Raw genomic sequence first — 21,337 nt, forward strand, 5'->3', positions numbered from 1 at the left:
AATGGTCTGTGTTAGCCTGAGACAAGGAGACTCAGGGATGAGCTCCAAGCCTCAGGTCTGCTGCGTACCCCAGTCCTGTCCCAGTTCCTGCTGGGGTCTGTCCTGACAGCCAAATGCGCTGCGGAGATGCTGGGAGGTGAGGGGCAAGCACAAGGGGCACTCAGAGGTTTGCAGCTTGAAACTGATGCAGCAAATGAGGTGTTTGCCCTCTTCAGCTTGTATATTGAAACCCACACCTAACTGCAGCCTGGATTTGGGGCAGAACTCTGCGTTTCCCAGGGTTTTGATGCTTATCCAGGATTTTTCCCGGAGTTACGCAGTATTTGGGCTGCTTGAAAGGGGCATGTAAAACCTAACATTTTCTGTGACTGAATGCTGAATTTGCAACAAAAACATGACCAGAATTAGTGGGGTTTCGGGTTTAATAACGTGCATTTTGTGGGAGTCTCTGTGACATGTTCAGCTGTAAACTGTTCTGACTTGGCATCTCACGTGGAAGCAAAACTTGACATGGCTGTTGCTGGATCTTGCTCAGATCTCATTGTAACTGCAGTCTGGTTCTTCATATAGGGTGGGATTGGTCCTTTTGTGAAGTGAATTCTTCCCAGGCTTTTGCTCCTCTGTGAGTCTGTTTTACTTTAGGTCATCTGAATAAATGGCTTCAGTGGAAGATGGAGCCAAGCAGCCTTGGACGCTGTCATACTTTGAACAGGGACCTGGTCTGAAACCAGCCTCAAATGTCAAAGAATCTTGAATCTGAGCCTGCAGGATTGCAAATGTCTTAAAGCAATGAGATGACAAAACCAGTTTTCTTTCAGTTGAGCTGTTAGGATCTTCTGTATTCACCTCATCAGGCTTTTTCCTGCATCCAGTGCAACAAAAAAAACACCTGAATTATTGGCCTGAAAACTTAGAAGCTGAGATTCTCAATGACGTAAAAGCAGAAGTGGATGCTAAAATCAGCAATCATGCTCCTCCATTCTCCAAATATTAAGAGGCTTTTGGTAACACTGCAACCTCTCATAGCTGCTCCTTTCCTATTACTGGGTGATCTGAAGCATCCCATCCAAACTTTGGTGGATGCTGGTGGAATTTCCATTGTCTGGTTCCTTTACTTCAGTTTCAAATCTCTACAGTGCTGGAAATGTCAGAAGAATTCCCAAGGAGGGGTTGGTAGATGTTATAGCAGGGGTGCTGTTACCCTGCAGGCTCAGGGTGTGTGGACACAATAATCGTTGTGTTACCTCTTAGTAGGTGTAATGTGCTAAAACCTGGCCAGAGCCCACTGTGCACCTTCCCTGAGGGGCTGCAGTGGCTCTGCACACCGTGATGAGGCTGTAGGTGGCACAGGGATGGGGTGTCACTACCTGAGGTGAGTACTGTTGTGCTGGGTTCCAGCCCCACTGGAACAGCTCCTGCCCTTGAGCAGATGCAGCCATCAGAACTCGAGTGTTACCTGCCTTTTCCAGGAATCCTTGCTCTGGATGGCACACCAAGTAATGATTCCCAAGAAGCCATTTATGGTTGAGCCCAGTGAAACTACTTTCCAGTGTTTATTGCATTGAGGCTGCCTTGGCACAAGAGTGGATGGGTTCCGGTGATGCCGTGGTTCCTTCAAAGTGGTAGCAGTTTGTGTGAGCTCACTGGACCTTTGCAGCATTAATGTTTGCTATGAGCAATGGGCCTTGTCCTGGTGCTGTAGCTGTGGTGATCTGTTTACAGCAGTGTTTTGCTCTGAAGTTTCTCTGGAGGTTGTGGGAAGGAGAGGGGAAATGATGTGAATGTGGGTAATGGTTTTTTGTGGAAGAAGCTGAGCTGTTCTGTAGTGGTGTGGGATAGCAGGGAGAGGAGAGGGGTCCTTTGGAAGCTCTGTGTGCAGAAGAGGGAGAGCAGTTTGGTGCATACTGCTAAATACTGAGCAGCTCCAAGGCTTGGGAAGGAGACATGGGGGAGTTTGCAGAGGGAATGGGGTAGCTGGGGAACGCTGGCAGTGCTTGGGCTCACGTGGCACAAGAAGTTGAGGAGGTGGAAGAAACATACTGGTATGGGGAAGACCCCTTTGTTTCATAAATGGTTAAAACTGCATCAATTCTTACCAGAGTCTGTGTGAGCACATAAGCTTGGATGCCAAAGCCCTGAAAGCTGTCTGAGCCAGAAGACTGTGGTATTCATGGCACTGAATGAAGAGAGCGGCTTATGCCACCACACAGGCATTTGTCTTCCCTTTGCTGACCAGTTGTTAGTGCTGCGTGTTCATTTTACCTGCACGGTCTGATGGATTTAGGTCATGGGTTTCAGAAATGGAGAACATCATTAGGCACATTTATGTCCACAGTGTGCTGCTGGGGTTGGATTTAGCTGCTTTGCCAGGCAGAACATGGACAGTGTTGGCTGGACATCACCTAAGAACTTGTAAGAGTAATGTGAATATTTAAGATCTATGTGAAGTCCTTCTGTACTACCTTCATTTCTTGCAGTTTCCTGAGCAGCCCGGATGGATGCTGCTCCTCTCAGGCTGAGCAAGGACAGGAGGTTTTGCTTTAACCAAACTGTGGGTAGAGGAGCTGTGCATAGCTTGAACTGTGAATCTTATGAGTCAGGCTTCCTTGGATGGTAGTGGGAACATCCAAGATGGGACCAGTACTTAATACATTCACTTCCTGGGCCAGTCCGTGTGGTCAAGAGGCTGTTGCAATAATGTTTTAGCTGTATATGAGCATCTTCAGTTAACTTAGGCTTCTTGGCACAGCCACAATGCTCTAAGGTCAGCTCTAAAATAAAGCTAAAGGTCCTTGTATTTTAAAACCAGATTTCTTCATTATATTGGTTTTATGCTAGAGAGTCACAGTTGCTCAGCCGAGGATGTGAGTGCTGGTCCAGGCTGTCACACTGCAGACCAGACTTGCAAGCTTGACCTTACATCTTTTTCCTATTCCATGGCTGGTAGCTGTATATCCCCTGCCAGGTTAAAAATACCACTTTCTTGAAAGCTCCGTGATAATTTAATTTAATCCTTTCTGTGTTCAGGGAGCAAGTGTCGCCATAAAGCTGCTAACGTCCTGTCCCCTGTGGTTCTTGGTGGCTGCAGCTGTGTGTCATGTTGGAATATTTCAGTTCCCTAAGGTTAAATGTTAATTAAAATTATTGAGAGGGGATCCCTGAGCCCTGGTCATGCCTCAGCCTCTTTTGGTGGGGAGGGTATGCTGTATGCATCTTGTGCTGGTAAGTATCAAGCTGAATTTAATTGCTTCCCTCAGAGCATCTTATCTGCCAATTGCAATTTTTCTTGGTCTTGAGCATCTCTAGGATGAGGGTGATGTTTCTTCTAAACTTTACTTTACAAATATGCTGATGTATTTAACTTGCAACAAGGAACAAAGCAATGCAGCCTTGTCCTCAAGTGGGTGCAGCTGAGATGCACATTCAGGTGGATCCTGCTCTTCAAGGACTGTTCTACTTGACTCTCAATTTGCTTTTGGAGATGAAGTGAGAACAGAGGCTGATTTTGAGATAGAGAATAAAACCTATGCTCCAAGAGTAGCAAAAGAGTCCATTTGATACGGTCATTACAATGCTAATGAAGGTCAAAGAAAAGTAGGTCTTGCTTAAACACATTTTTGTTCTTGACATTTTCTGTCATTGTCTTTTGGTTACTTAAAGATAGTAAGTTTTCCTAAGGGAGGCTAAATATGGAAAGCCTTGCATTTGTTTTATACGGATAGAAGCTGGTCATTCACAGGCTGGAACAATTCTGCGTGATCATTTTTATGGATGCCACTTGATTTGATCATGGATTTCTCTTATTTCTTAGTAATGTAATTTGGCATGAAGAGAACTAATGCCATCCTGCAGACAATCAGTGACCTTTCTTGGACCTGAATTCCACTGATTTAAACTTGCCCCAGGGAAACTGGTGTCACTCCCAGAATGTCATCTGAATGAGATTGCACTCATTTTTGATGATAACTTAGAAAGTCGGTGTGTATGCTTGTTTTAATGTGGATAAATTTGGGATTTACCAGACCTGCTATGGGGTCAGCAATTGTTCTAGTCCCGTGTTCTTGCTCCATTCATCTTCTAGACCTGGTGTTTTAAACAAATTTAAAAATCCCCAAACCCTATGGTGGCATAGGTCCCTATATAATGAATTTATGCTTACCCAAAATATGCTGCTTCTCTTAGCCGGCTTCTAGAGAAAGTTCAGGACTAGCCTGTGGAGCTAAAATGTCTGCTCAAAAAGGAAACACAGCAAACGCCACCAGTGCATTTAACCCACAGGTTGTACTTGGCATGGATGGGTAAAAATGCTTTCCCAGCTCTTACCATACTTAGCACCTAGAAGCACCTAAAAGCATATGTGTAACTGAATCAGTAGGCACGGGTAACAGTAGATGCCATAGATCTGCTCAGATGTCATGCCTGAAACTTGCCCCTGGTTTCATATCTCCTGAAGCAGTAGCTTCCTATTGCAGGAAACTCACTGCTTTGACTCAGGTTAGGTTTTCCTGCATTTTTCTATTGGTTTCATAAAGTTCCTTTTAAAAGTGGGGGATGTTTCTCATCACTAATAGTAAGTACATGTAGCTATGTACTGGGAATTTCTATTAAGCCAATGTGCATCTTTCCAGATGATGCCAGCCTCGTTTGCTCTAATAGTGGTGTGTGCTGTCCTGATGTACTGTTGGCAATAAATGTGCCTGTGATGGAAGGAGCAGGTTAGAAGGCATGTCCTGGAGTAACCTCAGCCTTGCTTGCTTCTTCCTTCCAAACACTCCTTTCAACTCTGTATCCTCCTCTTATCCTGTGACAAAATGCTGTTCCAGGGCTGTGTGGGGGTTACTGAACAAGTATTAGTTAGAAATATTGGAAATAGTGGAAATAGAAAAAGTGGAATTTCTGAATGAAAGGTAGAAGGAAAAAAATAAATTAAGCCAGTATCTTCCTTCCTTGGTGCTTGCAGCTTGTGTCTGGCACAAAGAGGGCCAGGGCTCTGCAAAGCCTGCAGGTGCTGCCCCATGCATGCACAGCTATGCCCATGTTGGTGTGCTTTCAGGAGAGGGGGATGTACCCCCAGTGCACTTGGTTGCAAACCTGGGCGATGCCACTTTGCAACTGGGCCTCTGGCTGGAGATGTGCCCTCTTTGGAGAGTCTCCTCTGCGTGGGTTTTGTGTTACTTCCCCTGCTCCATGAATGCACTTAGATGTCCTGTACACATAATTAACCTCTCCACTGCTCTGGCAGACTCTTTTATTGAACTGCCCATCACGACTCCTAAGTATTTTCCTCAGAGGATTGTGCAGGTTCAGAGGCCAGAGAGCTGGAGGAAGCGCGCATGAAGCTGAGTAACTCTTGGCAGTTATAGATGCAGCTTCCCTGATTTACAGCCCCGTCTAGGAGCAAGAATGTGCATTTGGGTCAAGAGGTGTCTCTGTGGTCAGGATGCCTTGTAAATCCAGGATGCTGAGCATCAGGATGCATATGATGGATCTGTTCTGATAATGCCTACAAAGTGCATGAGGATGGTTGGGTCCAGCTTACCAGCAGCCAGAGCACTCAGATTTGCTGGTTGTATCTCCCACAGCATTGCTGGATCTGGCAGCCACTGTACTCACCTCTCTGTCATGCTTTCTGACCTACCTTTAAAAGGTGCTCGTGTGAAGGGGGAGAGGTGGCAGTGCTAAGATCTGCAACATTAACACAGCTCCTGCTTTACCTTCTTCCACTCGGGATTTTCCAAGCCACATGGAGTGGGTCTGGCGGAGGCTCTGAGCGTTGCCTGTCTGACTGTGTGCATAACCAGAGAAATAATATGTTTCCTGAAAATCATATATCACTAGGAGCATGCTGTGGAAACAACTCTGGGGCTTCAGAGGGTTTACCAGTGTTGCCGGGTGTACTGTCCCTTGGCCTTTAGCTGGGGATGCTTCAGGAGTGGTTTACTGGGACTGCTGAGCTGCACGTCTCCCTAAAAACCCTACTGTCACCACACTGAAATTTAGGGAATAGAGGGCAGGATTTCTTCCGGATACCACAGCATGTGAATGTAACAGTGCCAGCGTGTGAGGGGAATTTTAGCAGCCCTTTGGAGTAATTGCAAAGCTCAGTGGGTGAACCTTGCGCCTGAGGGTGGTGTGAGATCCAGCATGGCAGGGTACCGCTCCTCGGGAACCCCCCTGTCTGTCTGTATGGTGGTGGAGGGGTAGGAGGGGATGCAGAGAGGGTCTGTTTTCAAGGGTTTTCCTTGGAAAAAACCCTAGGTGCTCTTGGAAACCTTTTGCTCAAGCATGCTCCAGGGGTTTTAGGAAGAAGGGGTTTGCTTTGCTTGCTGAGGGAAGTGGTCCCTCTTGTATGGAGGGCTGGTATCGCCACAATTTGATTTCCAGCCTGGGGGGCTGAACTTGCAGTAAGGTGATAATTAGAGAGGAGAGCCCCCCTCCTCTCACTTGAAAGGTGGAGTCTCGCTGTGCCCTGTGCCCAGCCGGCATTCCCGGGTCGTCACAGCCACGTTCCACGCGGTTTGGTGTTTGTTATTATTTGCAGCACATCATCAGCACATTCAGTTGCCTTTACCCAGAGAGCTTCTAATTGCGGCACCGTTTGAGGAGGGGGGAAGTGTTTTAACATCAGCTTAGCTAACAACAGCTTAACACAGCCTAGCTCATAGGGCTTAATTCATGCCCTGATCTTTGCAAACAGAGAAACCTTTCAGTCTTGGAGGCATCTCTCCCGCACCGCGGTGTTACCGGAGCCGCTTGCGTGAGCTTATTGTTGCCGTAAAAGCCGAGTGAAGTTTGGATTTGCCGGTGCCCACTGAGCCAGATTTGTGAAGCACAAATGAGAAAACCTGCCCTGGCCTCCCTTTCCCATAAAAAGCTGCTCAGGTGGCTTAGTGTGGCAGGCTAATGGGGAGGAGGCGGCTGCTGCACCTGCTAATGCTTTGGCTCAGGCTGGTGGCACAGAGGCAGCCGTGAATTCCCCCTGAGCAGCAAGCTGTTAGTGGCAGGAATGCCTCGCTCCGAGGAGCGCTCCTGCTACGACAACAAAGAGCCCTTTGATCCTTTCCATTTGGAGAACTTAAAACGAGAAAGCCAAACTACAATAAGACCAAGTTGGGTCATAAAAAGGAGAGCAGGAGCACCAAAGCGCTCCAGAGTGTAATTGTAGAAGCAGCAAATGCTTTGGCACTTAATTCTGCTTTAGTGTCAGTTCAATGTGTTTCATGTTTAATACCGGAGAGCCTGTCGCCAAATGCTCTGCACAAACAATCCGGTGCTGCTCCTTGGTAAGCTCAGGGCACTTGGAGCTGGTTCCCAGCTATTATTTAGAGGAGATGCTCTGCTGGAGCCCGTGCTTCATGCTGCCTGGGCTGTGCGAGTTCCTGGTGTCCCTTCCCTCTGCCTGGACCTGGGTGATGCCCTAGGGGTTTCTGTGGAAGGCGTCATTTAGAGCAGGCACTTTATAAGGCATTTATCCTGAGCCTGGCTAACGGGTACCACACCTTCCCATGGCTGCCCGGGGTGTGCTTAAACAAAAAGTGCTCTGAATTACCTCTGCAAAGAGCTCAGCTGCAAGGTGTCACCTCCGCGGTGGCATGGCCTTGTCGCAGGGTCAGGCAGCTGCTCCTGGGGGCAAAACTGGTGATTTGGGGGTGGCTTGTGACAGGTATAAGGAGGATCTCACCCCGCTCTGAGCAGAGAGCTCGGCTGGAGATGCTGCCCGTGGGGTGGTGGTGAGTGAAATGCAGGAGCAGCTCATCTGCCACGCACGTGTGGAACACCGTGATGTGGGGCTGGTGGGGATGCGGGGCTGGGTGTGGGTCCTTCTCACTGTGTGGCTGTGGCATCACACCAGGCCAGGCGATTCCTGCACAGCTCCCAGGCTTTCAAGAGCTCTTCTTTATTTTAAAGCATCAGTTCAAACCAAGCCTCCATGTTTTGAAGGGTGAGCGCTCTGCAAGGTGCATCCTGACAGCTATGTATGAAATGTGGCTTGGCAGCACCTCCCGGCTGATGCTGCAGTGGAGGGTGCAGCCCCATATCAGCAGCATTTGCACTGGGAGCTCTTGGGAAAGGGTAAGCACGGGGAGATGCTCACCCAGAGCTGTCTCCGTTTTCCATCCTCCCCTTTTTGGAGGGGCAAGGGAATGTGTGACAGACCCAGTGAGTGTTTTACTGCCGTTTAAACAGGGACATGATAAGACCTGATGTGATGGTCACTGATGAAAACAAAGTGACACTTAAAAGTCATTGAAAACCCTTAGAAACCCTTTCCTCCTAATGGAGCTCCAGCTCTCCATGGTGTAGGTAACATGTGCGAGAGATTTATTCTATTGGGAATTACACCAGATGCTGTAAAATCGTCTTGTGAGTATCTGAAAATCATTTGTCTGCCTCTGACGTGTCTTAGCATGTACAGGAATGCTCTGTTTGGGGAAGTCAGGTCCTTATCCTGATTTATCTCAAGGTACTTGTAAATGTTACTGTAATTCCGTGTTATCAAATCATTTAGCTCTTCCTCTTCCAGAAGCAAGTTATTTTATCTCATGCACCTTGTTTACTTCAAATTAGCCCTGAGGTTGGCCTGAAGTTGCACCTTGTTATTCCTCCACCTCCTGTCTCCGTCTTAGGCTCTGTCGGCAGATTTGGAGGTATAAGTAAATACTTTTTTGTTATTAATAGAATAACTCCCCCCTCCCACACACACGTTTTCTTTTCATTCCAGCCTTGGTTTTCCATGAGAAACTGACATTGCAGTACAAGCGGAAACCTCCCAAATGGCACAAAATAAAAAGCCTTAATTCTCCTAGCAACAAGGTCAGGGCTCAAATCCAGGACCTTTCCACGAGTGTGCGGGAAACAGCCCTTCCAATTACCTGCTCCCCCTGCGGTACGGATCCGGTCGGCTCATCAGCACCTGGGTTTGGGTGGATTTGAAACTCAGCCATGGTATTGTTTAAGAATTCGCCATTCACCGGGGAAGGGTTTGTAGTGGGCTGAGCCCTGAGAAACCTGGGGCTGGTTTTATGGCTTCCCATTGAAACCTGGTGGAACCCCGTGGTGTCGACTGATTTCCCCCTTCCCCACTCATGTGGCTTTGATCAAACCAGGGCTCAGAGAACAACCCCCCCCCCCCCCCCCCAGGGACTGGAACCACTGAGCTTTACCCGGTTCTGCCATTCATTAAAGCATCTGTGAGCTTCCAGTTGTAGATGATAAAATGAGGACCTTTGTGCCTAGCCAGGGATGAAGAATGCTGGTCCTGTGGCAGAGCTGGTTTTGCCCTGTACAGGGGGCATGTATAGGGAACACAGACCTTGGATTAGTATGTGTGATGCAGAAGTTGCTGTGATCCTCCCATGCCCTCTTAATGAGACCTGCCCGTGGTAATGAGACCCTTTGGGCAGGATGGTGCATTCATGATTTTAGGGGAAACATCGCATATTGTTGCATGGATTGAATAGAAGCTCTGCTGAAGGTATTAAGGGATGGCGGGTCCTGGAGGCTGGTGATGGCAAAGCTTTCCCTCTCTTGCTGCCTGTGTGACTCCAGCTTGGGTTGTTGTGCGTGATGGTTCCCATCTCACAGATCCTTTTGTAGCTTGTACATGGCTGTCTGGGAATCAGAGGTGCAAGCATAGACCTGAGGTACTGAAAAACTCATTATTTTACTTTGGTGGAGAGCTGGTTTGGGCTAGTACTATGATGAAAATCTTTCATTTGGCTTTCTTGAGCATTAGATTAGGTTCTGTATGATGCTCCATGCTGTGCTTATCCTTGTCTGGGTTCCATAAAACACCCAGGGCTAAAGTGAGCCTGTATCTACTCTGTAATATCTTTTGATACATAAAACAAAGTGTACACAACATATGACATTCTAGGTGCAGCACCAGTATCTCAGCAGTTAAAGGGCAAAACATATTTTTTGGCAGAAGATTATGTGTGAAAAGAATTTTCTTTGTGCTGAAGGACTTAAAGATGCTGTTGAGTGTTGCTGCAACTCTCTCCAGTGCCGTGTAAAGCCAGAGGTCCATGTGCTGCTGCATTCAAAGTCCAGTTCTGGGTCTGTTGGTCTAGATCACCAAGCTGAGCTGAGCCCTGTTTGCCAACATCTCAGTCCAGTGGCTGCACTGGGAAAGGAGTCCCAGCAGTATGGGTGGTTGGGGAGCCTCACTCGTGCTCAGGAGCTTTTGGCCTCCAGTTCTGTGCTAATCCTAGCTCCTCTGCAAGGAGGAAAGTAATTTAGGGGCATGCCTTGCTAAGCCAGGTCCCTGAGCTTTGTGTGGCTGCTTTTAGGCTGAGATTGAAAGGTTGGGAAAGGGGAAGGACCGTGTCCCCTTTGCCACCAGAAACGAAACTCCCTTCCAAACCAAAGCCTACTCTAAGACACAGTGTAAAACCAGGAGCTTGGGTCACCCACTCTGGCAGTGAAGCTGTGGTGGGACTGGTGGCTGAGAAAACTGCTGCACGCCGTCCTGTAGCTGCAATCCGATCAGGGTGCTGGTGGGATGCTGTTTCATCCGGGCAGTCGCTCTGCCATGGGAACAGCCCTTTCCACTACTGTTGTAACAACACCAGCATCAGGGATGCGAGTTGGAGCTGAGCCTGGGGTGTGCAGTGTGGCTGGGAAATAACTGCTGGCTTCGGTGCTCTGCAGGGTCCCAAGGAGTGGAGTGGGGTCAGGGGTTTCAACACCTCCTGCACCCCGCTGGCTCATGCCTGGAGTTCCACATGAGGTTCATTTGCCAGGTATCATGTCCAGGATGCTGCCAAGGGATTGTTTTCAAAGCACTGGGAAGACTTAGACTAAGGCTTGTAATGATTTTAGTGGGATTTGGGTAGTACCGATGCGAGTCCATAAGATTTTTCATAAAACATAGCAAAATGGTAGAAGGGGAAACACTGTTGTTTGGCCTATATAAAATTCTGATTTGTTTTATTTTTTCTGACGAAGGATGATGTTTTCCTGGCACAAGCTCAATTCATCCTCCTTTCCTAGTGGAAAAAGCAAAGCTAAATATCTTGCTTTCCTTGGAATTGAAGGAGCTGGGCTGGATAAACTCAACTGTCTTTGAAACATCTTTCTGTCCTTGGATAGCAGTGTTTAAGAAATGAAATGATGATCTCATGCTTTTATACTTTTTATTCATTTTTATTTCAGCTGATGCTCGTTACGGCTCCTATTAACAATGTTTGAACCCAAAACAAGGTCCAGATGTGATGATTTTATTTATGCCAAATCGGGTTTTGGTCACTGGGCTTGCATTTGGATAATGAATGTTTTCCTCCTTTTTTCCCTTTTTCAGCCCGATGGCACCAGCAAGGAGTGTGTCTTCATCGAGAAAGTCCTAGAAAACAACTACACGGCACTGATGTCAGCAAAATATTCAGGCTGGTATGTTGGATTCACCAAAAAAGGGAGGCCACGGAAAGGGCCCAAGACCCGGGAAAACCAGCAAGATGTACATTTCATGAAGAGGTACCCAAAGGGGCAAGTGGAGATACAGAAACCTTTCAAGTACACAACAGTCACCAAGAGGACTAAGAGAATACGACCCACCAACCCCAGTTAAAAATAGACAAAAAACAAACAGTGTCACAGTAATAAACCACGAAAAAGAAAAAAAAAAAAAAACTGCACCAGAGGAATATTTTTACATTAAAAATAAGGAAGAAGCTCTATTTTTGTACATTGTGTTTAAAAAAAAATAAAAATAAAAAAAAGGAATAAAGACTAGATGGCAAACGCTGGGGAAAAGCTGTTAGGGATTTATTGTGACTTGAAAAACAAACCGAACTGCTCTATTTAAACTGACTTCTTGTTGTTGATGACACACAGGTGCTTATTTTGCTTTTTTTTTTTTTTGGAAAGGACAACTTTTCAAGCAGATCCCCAGAGGAGGAAAAGAAAAACAAACCAACCAACAAAGTGATTATTAAAGATAAGGAAATAAAAAACCAAAGAAAACCAAAGTTCTTTCCCAAAGTTACTGAGACCCTGCCCCGAAAAGTGCCGGTTTTTGCAGTAATCTATTTATTGTCTGCTGCCCGCCGGCCCAAGACAAGATGGTGTGTGCTGCAGTGAGTGAGTTTCCGTGGAGTTCTCGACGCATCGATCTTCTGTAACCTTTCTGACGACATAAGGTGTCACGGCTCCGTGATCCTGCATTATGCTCAGTTCTGGAGAATGCTGCTAACTACATTCAAGTGACTACAAGATGACCTAGTACACCAATGATAAGGGAATATTTTAAAACCAGCTATATTATATATATTATATATATATAAGCTATTTATTTCACCTCTCTGTATATTGCAGTTCCATGAACCAAGTATTACTGCCTCAACAATTAAAAAAATTATTTAAAACACGTGTACATACTTTTGCTGTTCACACTTCTTTCCCCTCCCTGAGTAGTGGGGTTTTTAATGCATATTTATCTTTCATGTGAGGTCAGCAGGATATGTTTGGGGTAGCTTCCCCACTATAATCTTCATTGTTAATTCTGCAATTCCTCCTTTTCCTCAGTGCTGTCTTCTTCCCTTGGTGTTCCCACAAGGGAGAAATCCCGCATGGGTGATGATGGGCTGAGAGTGGGAGAATCCTCAACTCCACACTGGTATTTTTCAAGAGCCAGAGTTGTATTTGATCCCTTTCAGCCCAACAAGTATTTCCTGAAGCTTTGGCCAAGCAGAAGGAAAACTGGAAAATCAGCGCCTGACTCAATTCACACGTACTGACGTATGGCTTGTGCTTCCTTCACCAGAGGTTTTGAGAGGGGCTGTTTGTTTCAGCTATTTAATCCAATACTGTATCTTTCAAACCTTGCCCTCGGTGGGACAAATCCCTCTCCCTTCCCTGTGTAGTTCTCCCAGCCTGTCAGTAACTTGCTTTCTGGGTTGGTCCAGCCAGCTTTGCCTGGTGTTTTGCAGATGATGTGGATGATGTAAAGCCACATATAAATGCAAGGTGTGAACCTGTATCCACAGACTGACCCATGCAGTCGGTGTGGAACAGCAAGGGGGCAAAAGAAGTAAGATGAACTAACTGACCTCAGATTTTAGTGAAAATGAGAACTGAGCCCAAGTGAAGCTTCAAGGAGAAGCTCGTTTGACTTCTTCCTTCTCTCTGTGTGCAGACACGGCTACACTCGCTGATGCCAGCCAGGCCTGAAAATGCTCAAAGCCACTAAGAAAGCTTTTTCTTGTTAATCAGAAGAACGACTCTCCCCGGAACAAGCTTTCTCAAGATAACTTTGAGAGCTGCAGCCAACTCCTGCAGATCAAAGCTGTTTGGGAGATGGTGCAGATAAGCGTGCAAGCTTGAGGATGCTTATCTGAAACAATCTCCAAACCTTGCAAGCCTAGAGAAAAATGAACAGTGCTAAGCAGGGTCACTCCAATGCTGCTCCACGAAAAGCTGGGCAGCCTTACAGGTGATACCTTCACCCCAGGTACGCATGGGTGGTCACTTGAGTAGCTCCTCTCCCAGTGAATATACTGGCAGCTGCTTTCCTGGTGCACCTGGAGACCAGCACGGAAGCGGGACCTGATGGCACAGTGGTGGAATTGGTTGGTGGCGGCTGGAAGGCTTGGCCAGCTTTGCCTTCAGATTGATTCATGTGGGAGAGATTTGGGGGAAGTTCAGAGGAGCACTGGGGGTGGAGGATTGGGAGCGGCTGGAGATGTGCTGTGTTAGTACCTCCAAGAGGAGAAACCCAGTTAATTTCCAGAGCAAGAAAGGATTTATGGGTGCCTTTTTTCTCCTTGAAATATCGCCATGGCCCATGGCACTGATGGTTTCACAGTCGGAACGACAGGGTTGGTTTGCCATTGGGGAAATTGAAGGGGTGGAGGCAGTAAATGCTGGAGGAGGCTGGGTAGAAGGGATCTCTGTGAGCAACCAGGGAGGATCTGCTCCCTCTTCCACAGCACCCACCGGTTTTGGAGACCAGCACATTGGAAATAGGGGTCATGCAACTGGCAGCAGGGGCTTCTGGCACTTGTGTTGATGAGTTATAAGAGTATTTCCTGGACAGCAGTAAGGTGAAAAAGTGAAAAGTCAGTGTGGTGAGGAGATAGGATGCTCACCTGGGTTAGGTGCCATTGGAGAGATGTTGGCTGAGGATGGTGTGCATCAAGTATTTGTGTTTGAACCTCTGCTTTTCAGGCTTTCTTAACAGCAACAAAACCAGGGGCAAAGACAAGAAGAATTTGTACCCCTCAGAGTACCTTCACACTGGGCAAAAGTGTGCTCTGGGGACGAGGGGCTCAAGAAATGAACCGGAACGTGGGAAATCCACCACGTGCCAAGTGATGGGCGTTGTGTTTGTTGCCACCAGGCACATGGTGTTTCTGTGCTTGGGTCGTGCTTGGTGGTTAGGATGGAGGTTGCAAGTGGCTGTTGACAGGTCGCTCTGCTGAACTCCAGACTCTGGAGAAGCAGCTTGTCTGTGGTGTTTACCATGCCTTCCTTTAAAGTGTTCAGGCTCCCTGAATACGAGCTGAGATTCCCCGTGTAGGCTATTACATTTGATTTACTTTATAATTGAAAATTGTTAACGAGGATTTAATTACTATGGTGGAAACAACCTCAAGAGCGAGGGGTGTAACATTCGCTGATTGCTTGAAGCAACTGGTGGAATGAATGTGTGTGGAGCTCTGGGTGGGCACACTTTAAAACAAATACATTACTTAATTGGATTTAATAAGAGTATATTGTAGCTTCTGTTTCAGAAATGCTGCTAGATTTGTAGCAGTGTTTTCATAGCTGAGATCAGATAGTGGCACGCTCTGATAACGCTGTGGTGGGGTTTGTCATGAAGCCGCTGGGCATGCCGCAATGGGAGTCCATCCCAGGAGGGAAGCTTTGTAGGTCCAGGGAGGTTTTTGTCAATACGTTGAGCATGTTGCCCAAACCAGACTGCTGTTCATTGAGACCTTCCGGGTGGTGGGTCTCCTGTGCTGTTCCTTGGTGGTGAAGGATGGGTGGTCAAAGCTCAGCTATGCTCTGTGTCTAGTTCAGGTTAGGCAAACCCTTCACCACAGCATCGTCTTGCCCTGCCTGAGGCTCACCACTGGCCGAAAAGACAAAGTGTCCTGGTCCCTGTGCAAGGTTTCTTCCAGCTCCCTGCAACTTCTCCTGGACCACAGAGCTGTTGGCGGGTGGGAGCGGTTGATCACGTTTGACATCCCTGCAGCTGGTGCCCCGAAGGTGGTGTGGTCTTTCCTGCTTGACAGCCAAGTAGTTTTGCTCTGCCTCTGCCTTGTTGATGAAGATGTAGGTGCCATTGCAGGCTCTGGGCTGCAAAGCCAAGTGGTTGCTGCGCCTCATTTGCCCTGTTTGAGCCTGATCTGTCCCTCTTGCCAGCAGCTGGCTTTTGGCAATGTATCCTTTGGGAGCATGTGAAACTTGGTACTGCTTTTTCTCCTCTGTCCTTGCAGTTGTCTTTAGCTCAGGATCATCCCCATAGCTCTGCTTCACAGACTCCCAGAGATGAGCTTTTGCAGATGTGAAGCAGCAGAGAAGCCTCTTCCAGGAGCACAGCTGCAGTTTTAGCTGTGCCCTTCTGCAGGTGGGAGGTTATGGCACCTGCACAAAGGTGTAGCCTACCTTTGAAAGGGAGCTGATCACTTCAACTACATCACTTACACAGCAGTATGTACGATATCTACACAATTAATACTAGCTTCTGGGAGTGTAGCTGATAGACTCCAATAAATGTCTCTGGGTGGGACAAAGTAAGAAAGAAGCAACTGGGGCAAAAATAATGAAGTCTGGGGAAGGAATGTTGCCCTAATGCTTGATAAGAAGACCCAGTTTTTAGGTCCATGACTTGTGGAGTTTATGCCATAGCTTAAATGAGCTGGGTGCTGTAGTGCCCGTGAACCCGTTGTGTCTACAGGGAGATGCGTGTGGCAGTGGAGCAGAGCTTGGGAAGGATCCTGGAAAGCACCATGAGGCCTGAGCTCAGCAAACCCCTGCCGTCTGCACTGCCTCAAACTGTCTTGGTCTTTGCAATAGCTTATTTACCCTGGCTCATGGAAACACAACAAGGTAGAAGTTAGGTTTGGTTTAAACAACCCTTTGAGCCCAGCCTGCTCCAGCTCTTGGTGCAAGGCTTCACTAGTGCGTAGTGCTAGGAACAGTGTTTTGCCCCATGGACGTCCATCATCTTTCCTGGATTCACTGAGAGTTTTGGTGCCTCCATGGTTTTGCAAAAGCAGTGGGATGAGATTACAGCCAGGACCTCAGGCTCTGGATGGAGAATATGGTCTAGCAGTTTGTCTTGTCTAGGTGAGTTTGTCCACCAAGCATGATCTGATTGAGCAAACGGAGTTGTGTCTTGGTGGGATAGGTTGGGTAACGGAAAACATGTGACTTTGACTAAAAGAGCATGCTATGTTACCATACCTGCCTTTGAGGTTGTCATATGTGGAAAGGTGTGTGTGTGTAGCGGTGATTGTACTTTGTAGGGCATTTCAGTGCCCCAGAAAATGCAGGTATATGCCAATGAAGGAGGAGAAGGTGTGTGTATATTCATCTATCTGCAAGGGTTGCCCTCAGAGCCCTTTGCCTGATATGGCACAGCCCGGAGTCCCGTTTGGTCCCACTCATCCCACCTAGCTGAAAAAAATCAGACAAAGCCTGGTTGTCCTCTAGGGAAAAAACTTTTGTCTCCTGTCCACTCCCAACGTTAAACCCATATTGTGTTAAACATCGTGATTTTGGTCTGCTGCAAGGAAAAGCAGGTAAATTCCTATGCATAATTTCCTGGTGTAGTGCCAAAGGGTGGAAGTTTATACTTAAGATTCACAACAGCTGTTTCAAGTGCCTATGTCTCGTGCCAGCCATACCACCTGAATGGCCAAGGGATATATATAAAACTTCAATTATTTTTTGACTGTTCGTTGTTATTCATTTGGAGATGGATGAGAGGAGATTCCTCACGGATGATGTAACCTACACAGACTCTGTTATTTCCAACGGTGTGAGCTGAAAAATTGGGGAGGAAAAATCAGGTCAAACTGAAACTTCTTTTTAAGTGAGACAAAGTACAGGGTGGAGAGGTTTGGGTTTACCAAAGACATTTAATTCACTGCATTTAACAATCTATTTCATTTATTTATATATAGGGGACTTTAAAGGGGGGAAAGAGAAATCAGAAGCTTCACTTTGGATTCAAAAGCAGTATTTGATGTGTAAAAAAATCTCCTCTGCTTGTTCTCAGTGGAGTCTGTTTTCAATGTCCCTGAATAGATTTGAGCACTCTCTAAAACTCCATTTCTGTGGCAGTTTACTGCTTCTTTAGCAAATCCCACCTTGCTCCACTGGATGAGACCATGGCTGGTAACTCCCACCACCATTCCACAGAGCCTGCTGAGGGGTCCATACACCAAACCTTCCCTGGTTTGGCCCTGTCTTACTTATTTCTGCTGAACCCCCCCCGGCTGCCACCCCCTTTTCTCCAGAGGCTGACTTCTGGCTGATGGGAAAAAAGCTCATAACCCATTTCCTTCCTCCCACGGCATTTTAAGCTTGCAACACCTGTGTTAGGATGCCAACCCAAGGAGACCTAGTCCACGAGCATCCCCTCTGGTGCATCACCTGCAGCATCCCTGTCCCATGGCAAGGTTTGTCAGTCAAGACCTGTGGATTTAGTGATTACCCTCAGATACTGGTGGCAACCACTGCCGTACCTGACCCTGTTTGTTTTGGGTGGGACTTGTTTCTATTCAGTTATGGAAAGTTATAGTCCAAAGGTGGCTGACACCTGCCCGGGCAAGAGCCTGTTTCCAGTTTTGTGGCAGACAACAGGGTAACTGTCTGCACATCCCCAGTCTGCCAGGCTGGGGGACCCTTGGCTGAGCCACAGGAAGTGTAACTGGGTTATGCCAGGCTTGGGAAACGACCGCTTGAGTTTCCCAAGCCACATCAAACCCATCTGAAGAGAGATGAATTGGTCTGCTCGGGCCTAAAGGATAGAAAACACTGCCTTTGTTATGAAAAAAACAACCACGGCGGCCAGGAATAACAGAAGATGTAACCGCATTGGAGCCTCTAATGGGAGTTTCTTCCTTGGTTAAGCAGCACAAGTGTCATGAGATTCCTGGTGTGTTTTGAGGGGTGTCCTGGATGAAGGGCAGTATGGCCTGGCCAGGGGAAGCACCGTAGGTGATGCTGCAGTTCCCTCTTTCCAGACAGGCACTGAGGACCGACTCCTCCTCTGGGTTGTGGTTTCACCAGCTTGTGCAGTCCAGGCTTGTAAGGGCCATTTTTTTTTCCCAAAAGAGGCAATTCCAAACCTGCTTCCACTCTGAGTAAATGAAAAGAGCTATGGAAGCGTTGGGAGAAATCTGTAATTGGGCAATTCCACCCCAAAACCTCAGAGCCAGGGGATCTGGAGACACGTGCCCATTGTGGGGTACATCACCTCTCCATCGGTAGCTGGGAGAGATGGGCCACAAGAAACCCTGGCACGCGGAGCAGAAAGGGCACAAGGGAAGGCTCTGTGAGGGTGAGTGAGGCTGTGTGCAGAGGTGGCTGGAAGCAGACCCCATCCTAGCTCAGAGCCAGCTGTCTGCTTGAGGGATGTTGTGCGCAGGGACAGGAGGAAGCAGCGTCAGGAACAAGGAGGGAAAGCGATGGTGTGAGATAGGCCATGGCCAGCGGCACGCCAACGATTAGTGCATTAGTTCCTGGGAGGTAGCACATGTTACTTTGATCAGATGATCGTATTTGCATGAATCAGAATGTAAAAATCTTGGCTGGGGTTTACAAAGGAGCCTAGAGGAGAGAGCTGCCTATCTATCTATGTATCTGACACGAGCACAGAGTGAAAACCCTTCCACTCCTTCCTGGGACTATTTTCCAAGGAGAGACAGCTATGTGGAGCTTAAATGTCGTTTACAGCCATGGCAGGCTTTAGGGCTGTGATCATCTCTGCCCGAGAGCTTTCAAAAGGATAAAACGAGCCTCCTATTATAAGGACTGAAAATGATCCTAAATGAATAACACACATGCAGCCTTCACAGGCACACATTTCTGAGCCATTGGAAATGTTGGCACATGCAAACAAACAAAAACACATGTCTGGGGTCTCTGGTTTTCATAGATTTCTGCATGCCATGACATTTTGAGGGTTGGCATTGCCAAGAGCTAATGAACCAGATTCCCAAGCTTGGCTCACAGAGCTGGCTCGGGGTTGCAGGGGCTAAGAGAGGAGGCCTTTGGGCTGTGGACAGGTTCTGGGGATCACAGCACCCTGGGCAGAGCCTTCTAGGGGTGCCTGCCTGCAGGAGGATAGGGCAATGGGGAAGGTTGCTGCTTCTAGAGCAAGGTTTGCAGTCAGGAGGATCTGGAGCAAGGTTTGCAATCGGGAGGCTCTCTGCAGGCAGTGAGAGACCCAATATCTGCACCCATCTCTGTTTGAAGGCAAAGAGGTGGTGGAGAGCAATTGCTCTTCAACTTACAGCCAGTGGCTGTGCTCAAAACACTCCCGGGAGAGAAAGTCTGAGCTAGCTGCGTATGTACAGCTCCATCTGATCCTAGGGTCACAATGACAGCAACATCGGTGATCGTCACCGGACCCCACATCACCCTTGGGGACCCCAGGGCTGAGTGTGGGGGACAGGGACCCTCCATCTGCCTGGGGCCCCTGGAAAGCAGGGCTTGTCCAGGCTGTGCCCTGCAGAGCAGCTGGTGGGACCCAGGCTCTTGTGTGAGCTCCATCGTCTGCCTGTCTGCCTGTCTGGGTTGCTTGGGAAAGGTAAAACGCCGCGTCCTGCGGGGTCAGATATTTTGGAGGGGGAAGAAAGCAATTTGTGGCTGTGTTGTCTGCCTGATCAAAAGTGTTACCGGACTCGGCTACACAATGTGTGCTTTAAACCAGTCCCAATTAGCCCTTCTTGCTAATGCTGCGTTTCATTCCTGGGAGACTGCACTCGGAGAGCTGTTATGACTTTGTGATTGTGCACATACCTTTATGTGCTTTCATTCTTAATCCCCTTTTTGCAGAAGCCAAAAGGTCTTCCAGCCAAAAAGGAAATCAAAACCTTTTGTTGGCTGCTTCATAAGAATTAAGGGTGGGATGAAGGTTGTAGCAGGATCTTAATTAGCCATTGTAAATAACAAGAGCGGCAGTGCCTGCAACCATATACCACCTTGGGTTGAGATATTGTCAGACCACACAAAGCTAGGTGAATGGGCAGCACAATGGCAGATAAAATTCACCCCTGACAACTGCAAGGCAAGGCACGGTGAGGAATAATTCGAGCTACACATGCATGTTGTCGGGCTCCAAGTTAATTGTAATCATTTATGCTTTTATTGAGCTATCCACAGAGACTCTGGGGTCTTTTTTTCCTTTTTGCTGTTGGGAAAGTAAAAGAAAATATGAGGATGGCTGAAGAGAGGGATGTAAAATGTTCCCGAAAGCCTGCCTGTTCACAGCAGAGATCCGGAGGAGACCCTGGCTAACATGCCGAGCTCCTCTCTGGATATCTGATCTCAAAAGGGGATATAGGGGAAATAATAAGTGTTCAGAGGCTGACAATGAAAATGATTAGAGGCCTGGTGAGGGAATGCTTTATGGAGGTATTGAAAGGACTGTGCCTGCTTCATTTAGAGACAGGAAAGTAATGAATAGTCTAGACTGCAGAGAAAGTAAATTGGGATCTCCCGCTCACCTGCTCTCCTAACGCAGGCGGGGAAGTTCAATGAAAAGCAGCAAACTTCAAAACTGGTGAAAAAGAGAGGTTCTTGACTTGGGGGAAATTAACATGTGGCCTGGTGATTAGCCTTGGGTTCAGACTATGGGAGCCTGGAGATCGGCCTCGGGAGGGCAGGGCGGTGGGCAGCATATTCCCTTATGGACAGGTGCTTCTTCCATCCCACGCAGTGAAAGCCGGGGTGGTTCAACCTTGTTTTGTCCATGTTAAACAGCTTTAAACAGAGCACAAGATACCTCCAGGTGTGCTTTGGGCCTTTGTCTGTCCTGTCACATAGGCCTGGCATTTCTCACAGTCCTTTGCTGCCTGAAGGAGCAGCAAAGACACTCCATGGTGGCCTTGAAGTACCCTTTTAGGGGTCCATCCTATCTCTGGTATTTCCATCCCCACAGGAAGCTCCACAGGAGACCATTGCCCAGGTGGCAGCCACCCTGCTTGCAAACCTTAGTTTGCATTCTGTCTTGGTGCTTTTTGGATCCAGAAGTTCTTCCCATGTCACTCAGGTAGCATCCCATTTGCGCACCATTAAGACAGTGCCCACACTGGCACGAGGCAGCGCTGTATGGCCACCCTCACCAGCTGGTTGGCATTGCAGAGAAGAAGTATCAGCC

At 47.7% G+C, this 21,337-nt stretch overlaps 1 protein-coding gene across 1 annotated transcript in view; it reads left to right on the forward strand.

The window, feature by feature from the left end:
* Positions 1-12,373, forward strand: part of FGF18 (fibroblast growth factor 18) — a 70,901-nt gene extending 58,528 nt beyond the window's left edge. Inside the window, exon 5 of the mRNA XM_062629244.1 lies at positions 11,303-12,373. Coding sequence (XP_062485228.1) covers positions 11,303-11,569 — 267 coding nt within the window. The 3' untranslated portion in view covers positions 11,570-12,373. The remainder of the gene's footprint in view (positions 1-11,302) is intronic.
* Positions 12,374-21,337: the final 8,964 nt, after the last annotated feature.

Source organism: Pezoporus occidentalis, unplaced genomic scaffold, assembly GCF_034315485.1.
Source record: "Pezoporus occidentalis ecotype Australia unplaced genomic scaffold, CSIRO_AGI_Poc_V1 ctg33, whole genome shotgun sequence".
NCBI lineage: Eukaryota > Metazoa > Chordata > Aves > Psittaciformes > Psittacidae > Pezoporus > Pezoporus occidentalis.